The following is a 12,769-nucleotide window of genomic DNA, read 5'->3' as shown; positions in this document are numbered from 1 at the left end:
GAGGGAAAGGTGGCCGAGACACAGGGCTGTTCTCTGTAAAGCGGGCAGGCTCAGGGGGAGATGGTACAAAATCTGCTGCCCAGGGAAGTATCTGGGCATAACATTTTGAGGGGCTTTCCCTGCTTAAAAAGTTTATCTGTAATTCAAAAGGGGGAAATAAACAAAAGAAACAAGAGATGACTACTTATTTTATGAAGTTTTATCTAAGAACTTCATATTTTCTACTGAAGAAAAAGCCAGTCTGAATATAAGATTCACACCCTCAATACCTACACTCAGAAGAAAGAAACAATCTCCAGCCATAAATTAGAACTTTGCTTTAAACTCTCATTTCCCAAGAGAGTCGGGGTTTCAGGGCCCTCCACACCCTGCAATTGGGCCCTGACTGTCTGCCCGTCTAGTCGGAAGGCAAACAACACAGGCTATTTGTAATGACAAGTAAACACTAATGAATTTCGGAGCATGTCTGGTGCTTGCATTTATGGATCATAAAATAATCTGGCTTCTTCCTGCCCCATGCTGACCTGCCAATGAGGCAAACCCAAGTATTTACAGGCAGGCAGGGGCTGCCAGGACCACTCTGCAAGACGGGGGACAGGGGATGGGAGGAGGAACTGCCTATTAATCTTCCTCTTACATACAAATCAATTTTTATGCTCGGATTTTCAGCCTAAATCTTGGCATGTAAAATCCTATGATCCTATAAAAGTATTTATTTTTTAAACTTCTTAGGGTGGGAGGGAGAGTCAACCTGTCTCAGTCAAATATAGGTACAAACCTAGTTAGAAGTTACTAAGATGGCTATTAAAATATCAGCCAGATATAAATAAAGCTTTTAAAATGCACTTTTTCTAGTTAGACATATAATTTGTCTAATATACCCTACTGAATTCTAAGAGTCCCAAGGAAGTGCACTTCCATAAAAAATGGGCTCTTGGCCAGGCACAGTGGCTCACGCCTGTAATCCCAGCACTATGGGAGTCTGAGGCGGACAGATCACCTGAGGTCAGGAGTTTGAGACTGGCCTGGCCAACATGGTAAAACTCCATCTCCACTAAAAATACAAAAAATTATCCAGGCATGGTGGTGGGCACCTGTAATCCCAGCTACTTGGGAGGCAGAGGCAGGAGAATCTCTTGAACCCAGGAGGCAGTGGTTCCAGTGAGGCAAGGTCACGCCACTGCACTCCAGCCTGGACAACAAGAGCAAAACTCCATCTCAAAAAATACTACTACTACTACTAATAATAAAATAAATAAAGAAATAAGGCAGGCTGGGGGGTGATGGGCTCTCAGTCTAAGAACACCCTATGCATCGCCAGCCACCAGGGCAAACCCCCTCATTGCCCAGCCAAGATACAGCCCCTGGCCTAGCCACAGAGATGAAGTAGCTCTAGGACTCCTTCCAGCCCAGAGGAGGTCTCGGGGAGCCTCCACAGAACCCAAAAGACCCAGATGGGGCACGGACATATGGGACTCTCCAGAGGCAGACTTTATCCCACAAAGAGTCAGCACATCAGAGACCTAAGGAAGAGTTACAAAAATGCAGAAGGAGCTCTCTCATAAGGGGAATCTTTCTTAACCCCAAAGAGCTATGTAAAACTTACTTCCTAATGGCCAAGTGTCCCCACATCTGACCCAAGTCATGTACAACTAAAGGCTGCACTAACATGGATGATCTTGAGGCCATCAATTAGCAGGAGCCATCACTCATTCCCTGACTCCTCCGTGGGCTGCCAGCCCACCAGCCCTGCTGCCCTGTTCTTGGCCTCTGCTCAGAAGCCAGCACAATATGAACACGAAAGGCACTGATGAAAGCAGACAGGACTCTCAGAGCCAGAAGGGCCCCAAGAGGCAAATGATATATTAGGACAAGTGGACGTTGATGGACAATGGCGCCCATTCCTGGCATCTTGAGAGTGCTTGGCTCTCAACCATTCCCACATCTCTGGGAACGGTACCTTGCCCTTAACCCCAGCCAGGGGTGGAATCCAGGCAGTTATTTTGAATGACATGAATCTGAACCCTCCAGGCAATTAATAAATTCCTTGTGTACGAATTTGGAAGCTAGATGGAGGGAGAAAAAGTGAATCAGTCCCTGAGAAAAAGGGACTCAGGAGCTGTAGGGCAGCCACCTTAATACAGGCCGAGGAAGTCAGGGGAGGCAGGAGAAAGGGATGAAGAAGGACAAAGAGGAGAGAGATGAACAAGTAGAGCCTGGCCAGACGTCCAGGCTCTGGCTCCAGCCTCTCCCCACTTCTAGCCTCCATGACACTGCCCTGTGAGGATGGCTAAATTCCTTGTTTGGTCAAGTTGGCTTGCCAGACTCACCTGGTCTCCCACTGTTCTACTCTCACAGCCCTTCAGCATGGTGGCCCAATGAAGGAAAGGGAAAGCTCCTCTCTTGGGGAAAATGGAAACAAACAAGAAAGCACGGACCTCCTCAGAAGAGTCAGGAGCCAAGAAACATAGACCCAAGGGCACAGTTTCCAATTCTGTGGAATTCTATCTCTGTCGACATTCCTGGTGTGCAACTTTGCTTCCCTGCCTCCCTCCAGGGAAGTTAGCAGTTAAACATCAACAAACCCAGGACTGTGGGCTTAACCTTCAAGAAAGTGGGAAGGGCAGAGGCTAAGACAGTATTCCATCTCACAGGTATGCTGGGGACATTTTTTCTAAGGCATAAAGTAGATGGTGGTAGCTTTAAAGAAGAGAAACACCAGCCTAGACTCTTAGGCTCAGAGATTCAAAAAAGTGAGGCAAATTGCCCAAGGCCACAGAACAGTGACTGGGAAGGCCCAAGATTCAACCTAGATAGGCCAAAATCCAGGCTCACAACCCCTTCAGCAGATTTCACCCACCGACTCATCTCCTAGGGCCTAGATCAAAGAAACATAAATAAAGATATCTGTGACCATTAACAATGAAATCAGATCCTTTCCCTGCTAAACGGGCTACTTATACCCACAAACTTCAAGGAAAGGTGGTCCTGTTAGGTGGAGGGTGCTTTGACCTGCTGGTCCCCTTGATTGATTGGAGGATGTGTGTTGGGCCACAGGCGCTGGGGAATCTGAACTGCTCTGTACAGTAAAGGGAGATGGATGACCCCAGGGACAATCCATGATAAAGGATGAGCGGGGAACAAAGAGTCATCCAGGGGGAAGCTGGAAGAGGTGGGATGAGCTAAACGGCCCACAATGATGAGGTATCCAATGTGTATGTTAGAAACAGCGATACCTACAGTGCCTGTTAAAGCTGACAGTGCAGCTCCCAAATTTTCCTTTCAGTGAAGTCTGTGTGGCTCCCTAATGTTCTATATGACAGATTCTTTGAGAAGAACTTGCAAAAGTGTCTCTACATCACTGTGGTGCAGTGAAAAATGGTACATGTGACAAAAATAAGCCTCTAGGAACTTGCATGGATCTTGAAAGCAAAAAGCCGTTCTAAAGCCATAGAATTGGGATTCAAGATTCAAGAATATACTCCTCAGAGAGACATCTGAGTGACGATTATAACAGCAAATGAAGGCCGAAGGAAAATTTCTTCTCTAAGAAATAGCAGCAGCGGCCATTTCCTGAGCATTATGTTCTACCCAGGATCTCAATTCGTTACACATGGACTCTCCCAGTAATCCGATGAAGTGAGTACTACTGCTTTCACCATTTTACAGACGAGATAATAAAGAGTTTGAGATGTTAAGCCCAGATTTACATATCTGGTTGTGGTAGAGCAGGATCTCAAACCCAGCTCCGTCTGTACCATAACTCATGCTCCTAACCGGGATGTCACCAGTCTCCCCAAAGACAAGGTGCTTGAGCTTCCTTTCTGACTCTTCCCTTCCTTTCTGGAGGGTTCTAGGCAACCAGGGATCTAATCCAAGACATTCAACTTCACCCCATCCCGCTTTTCCCACAGCTGCCTCTACGGGGGTTTTGTTTCCCTGGTCCTGCTGAGGTCCCAATCCCCAGAAGCACTTCAGCCACTACTGAGGTTCTGGTGGCAAGCCAGTCCCGACCAGATCCCTCCACAAGCCTAGAGGTCCTCCTACAGACAGGGCCAGCGGCAGCTGCTTCTAAGAACCTAGAGTTCTGCCAGAAGGCATGAAGATTAGCTCCATGGAATAGCCCAGCTATTTGAGCAAGAAGTATACAAGCCACAGAGTCATGCTGCTGGCACAGGACACCTCATGCAGGTGTCACACAGGCACTTCCAACTCAACATGTGCAAAACCAAAATCTGCACATACCCACCTCACCCCCACATCATCTGGTTTTTTTGACCAGTCTCCCAGTTGCCCAGGCCAGAAACTTGGGAGATATTGTTGACTCCTCCCTCTCTCACAACATCCACATCCACCTTAGCAGCAAGGCCTGCAGAGCACAGCACCTAGACATTCCTGCATCTACATGGGTCACCCTCGTCCACTGCATTATCCTCACACAGACCACATCGTCTTTCACCTAGACCACAGGACAGTCTCTGAACTGCTCTCCCTCACAGGTCTGTTCTCCACAGAGCAGCCAGAGCAATCCTTGTGAGCCATGCAAATCTAATCAAAGCTCTCCCCTGCAGGAAACGCTCCAATGTCTTATTGCTATCAACGGACAATCCACACTGCCCGACCTGTCAGACAAGGGTCTTCGGCCCTGACCCCTGGCTGGTTCTCTGGTTCATCTGCGACTGGCCTCACTGTGGCGTGACCCAGCCATGCTGAAATGTGTTCTTTCAGTTCTCTGCCCTCCCTGTCTTGCCTTCTCTTGCCTCAGGCCTTGGTACATGCTGCTCCCTCTGCCTGAAAAACTCCTTCTCCCCTTTACCAGCTCATTCCTCAAGTCTTGGCTTATATACTATTATTCAGACAAGCTTTCCTGAGCCCCCCACTGTACCCCAGACAAAGCTGGATGCTCCTTCTATATGCTTGTATGGCACGTGTAATTCCTCTGACAGCCCCTACTGTTCTTTATTAAATTGCTCCTCGAGTCATGTCTTCCTTCCATAGACTAGAAGCAATGTGCAGGAATGGGACCTGACAATCTAATATGTGCATTTATGTGCATCTGGTGCCTAAGAAGCACTCGGTCATAGAAGGTGTTGAATAACTAATTGTTGACCAAATGAGTGTTATCCTGTATCAACTAGCTGGAAGTAAAGTGTTTGGAAAAAGTAAGCTTTTCAGAAACTGGAGCTTTAACTCTTCAAGTACAGCAACTTTATTCTCAATGAAAAATTACAAAGCAAATACTATGTGCCCAGAACTATGCCAAGCATATGGGAGACAAAGACACACAGATGCGGTCCCTGCTCTTGGGTCTCAGGAGCCTCTGGTATTCCTAATAACAGTTACAAGCTCCCTCCCCAATAAAATGTAAATAACCAAGGCATGAGAAATGTTGTACACAATTTATCTTAAAGTAAAATTTTAAAAATCTTTTCAGAGATTATTTTCTCTCCCCTCCTCTTTTTCTCTCTCCTCTCTCCCTTTCATGCACAAAAGTTAGTACCAACACCCTAAAAAGAATCAAAAGAAATCCAAATTGTGCCAATAAGATTAAAATGAAAATTATAACAGAAAGTATGCTGTACCCTGGGGCACAAGAGAAGCAGTTACCAGGGGTGTGGATATGTGGACTCTGGAGCCAGACCACCTAGGTTTATATCTAACTCCACCACTAAGCAGCCCTATTACCTTGGGCAGTTTTATTCACCTCTCTGGGCCTCAGTCTCTTCATTTGAAAATGAAGATAATAAAACTGCCTTCCTTATATTAATCTTGGAAATATGCAATGGGTTAATTCATGGAAATTTATTAGAATAGTGCCTGTCACATAACAAGCATTCAATAAACAAAGTTCTAATGATTACTATTATTGAATGTAACACTGGAATTGTGAAACACTCCTTGACATTTGGTCAACCTGACTTTTTAAAATTTACGTACCAACGAATGCTTGAAAACCCAGACTCCCAAAGGAAGGCAGTGGTATACTAAATCACCACTCCCAAAGCCTATTGACAAGAGTTAGTGAATGTCAGATGTCAAAGAATGCCACCATTCTCCAAGGGTTTAACAGCTGGATCAACACTGCATCCTTTTTTTTTTTTCTCAAGTCCCTGAGGAAAACAACGTCAAGGTTTCCTTCACGAATGGCTTGTTCCCAAAGAAGGACCGTGAATCCATACTCTGTTTTCATGTTTTGCTGAGCAGAAGTTAACCTCAAAAGCAGACAGTAGGAGTGGTGACAGTGGGCATCCTTGTCTTGTTCCTGTTCTTCAGGGGAATGCTTCCAGCTCTTGCCCATTCAGTATGATGTTGACAGTGGATCTGTCATAGATGGCTATTATTACTTTGAGGTATGTTCCTTTGATGCCTAATTTGTTGAGGGTTTTTAGCATGAAGAGATGTTGGATTTTATCGAAAGCTGTATTTACATCTACTGGTCTCTGCAGATTTCTGCTGCTGAAAACTCAGCATGACTCTGTCACTCCCAGGCTGCACAAACATTTCTTCCAGCAGGAGAAGGTTTGCAGACTTGTCCACCCACGTCTCCTCTTGTACAAGGCAGAGTGGCTAAAAATGCCCACTCTTCAGCAACATCTATAATGGTGAATTGAAAGGTTTACCTCACTCACATGGCCAAAAATATCTGATTAAGTAAGCCAAGTCATGAATGAATTCCTCCTTCTCTCTTTTGTGAGTTTTCCTTTCCTTTCAAAGAAAAAAAAAAAAAAAAAAGTAGAACTTCATTCTGAAACTCAGTCAAGTACTTCAAGCCTTATCCTTTGGAGAGCCAGTGAACTCCTGTGTAGTCAAAGCAGCTTTCTGTTCTGCTCCATTTCATAAAAAATCCTCCTGAGAAGGCAGTGACTCAAGGCCTGGCTCTGATGAAATCACAGGCTGTCAAAGCAGGCTTTCAGGACCATTGCATTCTTTGACATCAATGCATGCTGACATAGAAAGTCCCAGCCACAGTGACAGGTGGGCCTTCTTGCTTCATGAAACCTACAAAACCAGAAGTATTGCCAGAGAGAGCAGATGCTTCATCTGTGCACAGATAGCCTTGACATTCCTTTCGGTCAAAATTTAGCTTGGCAAAGGAACTGTCTGCCATTTTGAAAACTTTGAAATTTCTCAAAGGGTTTGCAGTATAACAATTCTTCTTGGATGGTGACAATACGCAGGTACAGATGTCAATAGGAGCTGTGTTGCACTAAAACTATCACTAGCAGTTCATGCAAGAGGTTTTTTTGTTTGTTTTTCGTTTTGAGACAGAGTCTTGCTCTGCCACCCAGGCTGGAGTGCAGTGGCGTGATCTCGGCTCACTGCAACCTCCGCCTCCCGGGTTCACGCCATTCTCCTGCCTCAGCCTCCCTAGTAGCTGCGACTACAGGTGCCCACCACCACGCCTGGCTTTTTGTATTTTTAGTAGAGACAGGGTTTCATCGTGTTAGCCAGGATGGTCTCAATCTCCTGACTTGGTGATCCGCCCGCCTCGGCCTCCCAAAGTGTTGGGATTACAGGGGTGAGCCACCGCGCCTGGCCGCAATGAGTTTTAAGAGAAATGGCACTGCTGCCAATTCTTTCCATGACCTGCTTCAAAACACCAGAAGACAGGTGAGCTACTCTAGAAATCACATCACTTGACACAGGAACTGCTTAATCTCCTTCCTCTGCTCCAGGCCACAACTTAGCTCAGGCATGTTTAAGTTATGCAGCATCACCAAGTTCTCTCCTGCCACAGTGACTTCTTTTGCTTGGCAATGCAATAAGCAATTTTGAAGGGTATTCCAAAACAAGGCTATTGTATTAGGGTAAATCTGAGTTTTCAAAAATTTTCAGTCTTTTTTTTTTTTTTTTTTTATGGGGGTTGTCTTCTTTTTTTTTTTTATTTATTATTATTATACTTTAAGTTGTAGGGTACATGTGCATAACGTGCAGGTTTGTTACATATGTATACTTGTGCCTTGTTGGTGTGCTGCACCCATCAACTCGTCATTTACATCAGGTATAACTCCCAATGCAATCCCTCCCCCCTCCCCCCTCCCCCCTCTCCATGATAGGCCCCGGTGTGTGATGTTCCCCTTCCTGAGTCCAAGTGATCTCATTGTTCAGTTCCCACCTATGAGTGAGAACATGCGGTGTTTGGTTTTCTGTTCTTGTGATAGTTTGCTAAGAATGATGGTTTCCAGCTGCATCCATGTCCCTACAAAGGACACAAACTCATCCTTTTTTATCGCTGCATAGTATTCCATGGTGTATATGTGCCACATTTTCTTAATCCAATCTGTCACTGATGGACATTTGGGTTGATTCCAAGTCTTTGCTATTGTGAATAGTGCCGCAATAAACATACGTGTGCATGTGTCTTTATAGCAGCATAATTTATAATCCTTTGGGTATATACCCAGTAATAGGATGGCTGGGTCATATGGTACATCTAGTTCTAGATCCTTGAGGAATCGCCATACTGTTTTCCATAATGGTTGAACTAGTTTACAATCCCACCAACAGTGTAAAAGTGTTCCTATTTCTCCACATCCTCTCCAGCACCTGTTGTTTCCTGACTTTTTAATGATTGCCATTCTAACTGGTGTGAGATGGTATCTCACTGTGGTTTTGATTTGCATTTCTCTGATGGCCAGTGATGATGAGCATTTTTTCATGTGTCTGTTGGCTATATGAATGTCTTCTTTTGAGAAATGTCTGTTCATATCCTTTGCCCACTTTTTGATGGGGTTGTTTGTTTTTTTCTTGTAAATTTGTTTGAGTTCTTTGTAGGTTCTGGATATTAGCCCTTTGTCAGATGAGTAGATTGCAAAAATTTTCTCCCATTCTGTAGGTTGCCTGTTCACTCTGATGGTGATTTCTTTTGCTGTGCAGAAGCTCTTTAGTTTAATTAGATCCCATATGTCAATTTTGGCTTTTGCTGCTGTTGCTTTTGGTGTTTTAGACATGAAGTCTTTGCCCATGCCTATGTCCTGAATGGTACTACCTAGGTTTTCCTCTAGGATTTTTATGGTATTAGGTCTAACATTTAAGTCTCTAATCCATCTTGAATTAATTTTCGTATAAGGAGTAAGGAAAGGATCCAGTTTCAGCTTTCTACTTACGGCTAGCCAATTTTCCCAGCACCATTTATTAAATAGGGAATCCTTTCCCCATTTCTTGTTTCTCTCAGGTTTGTCAAAGATCAGATGGCTGTAGATGTGTGGTATTATTTCTGAGGACTCTATTCTGTTCCATTGGTCTATATCTCTGTTTTGGTACCAGTACCATGCTGTTTTGGTTACTGTAGCCTTGTAGTATAGTTTGAAGTCAGGTAGCGTGATGCCTCCAGCTTTGTTCTTTTGACTTAGGATTGTATTGGAGATGCGGGCTCTTTTTTGGTTCCATATGAACTTTAAAGCAGTTTTTTCCAATTCTGTGAAGAAACTCGTTGGTAGCTTGATGGGGATGGCATTGAATCTATAAATTACCTTGGGCAGTATGGCCATTTTCATGATATTGATTCTTCCTGTCCATGAGCATGGTATGTTCTTCCATTTGTTTGTGTCCTCTTTGATTTCACTGAGCAGTGGTTTGTAGTTCTCCGTGAAGAGGTCCTTTACATCCCTTGTAAGTTGGATTCCTAGGTATTTTATTCTCTTTGAAGCAATTGTGAATGGAAGTTCATTCCTGATTTGGCTCTCTGTTTGTCTGTTACTGGTGTATAAGAATGCTTGTGATTTTTGCACATTAATTGTATCCTGAGACTTTGCTGAAGTTGCTTATCAGCTTAAGGAGATTTTGGGCTGAGACAATGGGGTTTTCTAAATATACAATCATGTCATCTGCAAAGAGGGACAATTTGACTTCTTCTTTTCCTAACTGAATACCCTTGATTTCTTTCTCTTGCCTAATTGCCCTAGCCAGAACTTCCAACACTATGTTGAATAGGAGTGGTGAGAGAGGGCATCCCTGTCTTGTGCCAGTTTTCAAAGGGAATTTTTCCAGTTTTTGCCCATTCAGTATGATATTGGCTGTGGGTTTGTCATAGATAGCTCTTATTATTTTGAGGTACGTTCCATCAATACCGAATTTATTGAGCGTTTTTAGCATGAAGGGCTGTTGAATTTTGTCAAAAGCCTTTTCTGCATCTATTGAGATAATCATGTGGTTCTTGTCTTTGGTTCTGTTTATATGCTGGATTATGTTTATTGATTTGCGAATGTTGAACCAGCCTTGCATCCCAGGGATGAATCCCACTTGATCATGGTGGATAAGCTTTTTGATGTGTTGCTGAATCCGGTTTGCCAGTACTTTATTGAGGATTTTTGCATCGATGTTCATCAGGGATATTGGTCTAAAATTCTCTTTTTTTGTTGTGTCTCTGCCAGGCTTTGGTATCAGGATGATGTTGGCCTCATAAAATGAGTTAGGGAGGATTCCCTCTTTTTCTATTGATTGGAATAGTTTCAGAAGGAATGGTACCAACTCCTCCTTGTACCTCTGGTAGAATTCGGCTGTGAATCCATCTGGTCCTGGACTTTTTTTGGTTGGTAGGCTATTAATTATTGCCTCAATTTCAGAGCCTGCTATTGGTCTATTCAGGGATTCAACTTCTTCCTGGTTTAGTCTTGGAAGAGTGTAAGTGTCCAGGAAATTATCCATTTCTTCTAGATTTTCCAGTTTATTTGCGTAGAGGTGTTTATAGTAAGTGTTATAGAGGTGTTATAGTAGGTGTTATAGAGGTGTTTATAGTAAGCCTTCTTCTCATAAATAAGGGCCCCTCTCCCTTATGTATATTCTGGAGGTGGATGCTCCTTCCCGTTTGCAGATGTCATGCAACATTGACAAGAAGCCTATCATTGCAGGCTAAATGTCTGCTTACGAAAGTAAAACCAGAGATTATGGAAGCTTCACAATATATTTTTTTCACTGACATTTTCAACTTAAGCTAAGATCAAATAAACACAAAAAGATGTGTATAATCATAAAGGTAAGTTACAGTTTCATAAATTCCTTTCAAATGGAACATATTCCAGATACTATAGCAGTAAACATAACATAGTGACATGAAAACTGCAATTACCCAGACATACGTAGTAGCACCTCATGCCATCCCAATGCTTTAGAGTAGAATAATGCCTTAATATAATTTAAGAAAAATAATTTGTTTCCACAGAAGATAGTTTTCAAAATAAAAAAAGAGACTTGGCTAGGTGCAATGGCTCATGCCTGTAATGCCAGCACTTTGGGAAGCCAAGGCGAGTGGATCACCTGAGGTCAGGAGTTTGAGACCAGCCTGGCCAATATGGCAAAACCCTGTCTCCACTAAAAATACAAAAATTGGCCAGGCGTGGTGGCAGGCGCCTATAATCCCAGCTGCTCAGGAGGCTGAGGCAGGAGAATCACCTGAACCTGGGAGGCAAAGACTGCAGTGAGCTGAGATCACACCATTGCACTCTAGCCTGGGCAACAAGAGCAAAACTCTGAAAGAAAAGAAAAAGAAAAGGAAAAGGAAAAGAAGGAGGGAAGGAAGGAAGGAAGGAAGGAAGGAAGGAAGGAAGGAAGGAAGGAAGGAAGGAAGGAAGGAAGGGAGGGAGGGAGGGAGGGAGGGAGGGAGGGAGGGAGGGAGGGAGGGAGGGAGGGAGGGAAAGGAAGGAAGGAAGGAAGGAAGGAAGGAAGGAAGGAAGGAAGGAAGGAAGGAAGGAAGGAAGGAAGGAAGGAAGGGAAAGGAAGGAAAGGAAAGGAAGGAAGGGAGGGAGGAGGGAGGGAGGAGGGAGGGAGGGAGGGAGGGAAAGGAAGGGGAAGGAAGGAAGGAAGGAAGAAGGGAGGGAGGGGTGCAGGGAGAAAGGGAGGGAAGGAAGGAGCAAAACTCCATCTCAAAAAAAGAAGGAAAGGAAAGGAAAGGAAAGGAAAGGAAAGGAAAGGAAAGGAAAGGAAAGGAAAGGAAAGGAAGAAAGAAACTTTGACTCTGTCTATGGCAAAGTAACTGATACTAACTATAAAAATTGGATAGAGTAACTACAATAACAAAAGCACAGCAATTTAAAGATAGAGAGCAACCAAAGAAGCCAGGATTTGGGGGCTCAAGATGCCAGAAAGAGGATAAATGTGCTGAGGTGAACTCTGCATTTGGTACTGTTTCGTCTTCTGACAACACAAAGTGCTGACAGAGATGCTGGACAACTGAAACTCTCACAGAGTGCCAATAGGAATGTGAAATGATACAATCACTTTTTACCTAGGTGATGGGCTGATAGGTGCAGCAAACCACCATGGCACACATTACCTATGTAACAAACCTGCATGTCCTGCATATGTATCCCACAACTTAAAATTTTTAAAAATAATATTTAAAAAACAAAGAAAGCAAGCAGTTTGGCAGTATCTATTAAGCTAAATATACACATATCTTATGAGCCAGCAATTTCATTCACACATATTGCATCCAAGAAAAATGAGAGCTTATGTCTAACAAAAGGCACGTTCAAGGATGTTTGTGGCATCACTATTCATAATAGCTCCAAACCAGAAACCCAAAATATCCATGACCATTGAAAAAGATAAATAAAATATGATCTACTCACACAATGAATGGAATACTACACAAAAATGAAAAAGGAAAAACTCCTGCTACACACAAAAACATGATAAATCTCACATATATAATGTTAAGTGAAAGAAGCCAGACAAAATGTACACAGTTTATGATTCTATTTATATAAAGTTCAAAAACAGACAAAACTACCTATGGTGATAGAACTGTGGTTACATTTGTACATAGCTG

At 43.5% G+C, this 12,769-nt stretch overlaps 1 protein-coding gene across 24 annotated transcripts in view; it reads right to left on the bottom strand.

The window, feature by feature from the left end:
- The window catches only part of LOC105463938 (Ral GEF with PH domain and SH3 binding motif 1), a 309,104-nt gene that overhangs the window by 215,732 nt on the left and 80,603 nt on the right, over positions 1 to 12,769 (bottom strand). The window contains exon 1 of one of the 24 annotated variants that reach the window (XM_011711394.3): positions 2,331 to 3,502. The exons of the other annotated variants lie outside the window; for them this stretch is intronic. Within the exon in view, the coding sequence (XP_011709696.1) occupies positions 2,331 to 2,369 (39 nt within the window). The 5' untranslated portion in view covers positions 2,370 to 3,502. Of the gene's footprint in view, positions 1 to 2,330; positions 3,503 to 12,769 lie in introns of those variants that run through there. 24 annotated transcript variants of the gene reach the window in all.

Source organism: Macaca nemestrina, chromosome 14 (assembly GCF_043159975.1).
Source record: "Macaca nemestrina isolate mMacNem1 chromosome 14, mMacNem.hap1, whole genome shotgun sequence".
Classification (NCBI taxonomy): domain Eukaryota; kingdom Metazoa; phylum Chordata; class Mammalia; order Primates; family Cercopithecidae; genus Macaca; species Macaca nemestrina.
The sequence above is the reverse complement of the archived record's forward strand: the minus strand, read 5'-3'. Positions and strand labels throughout refer to the sequence as shown.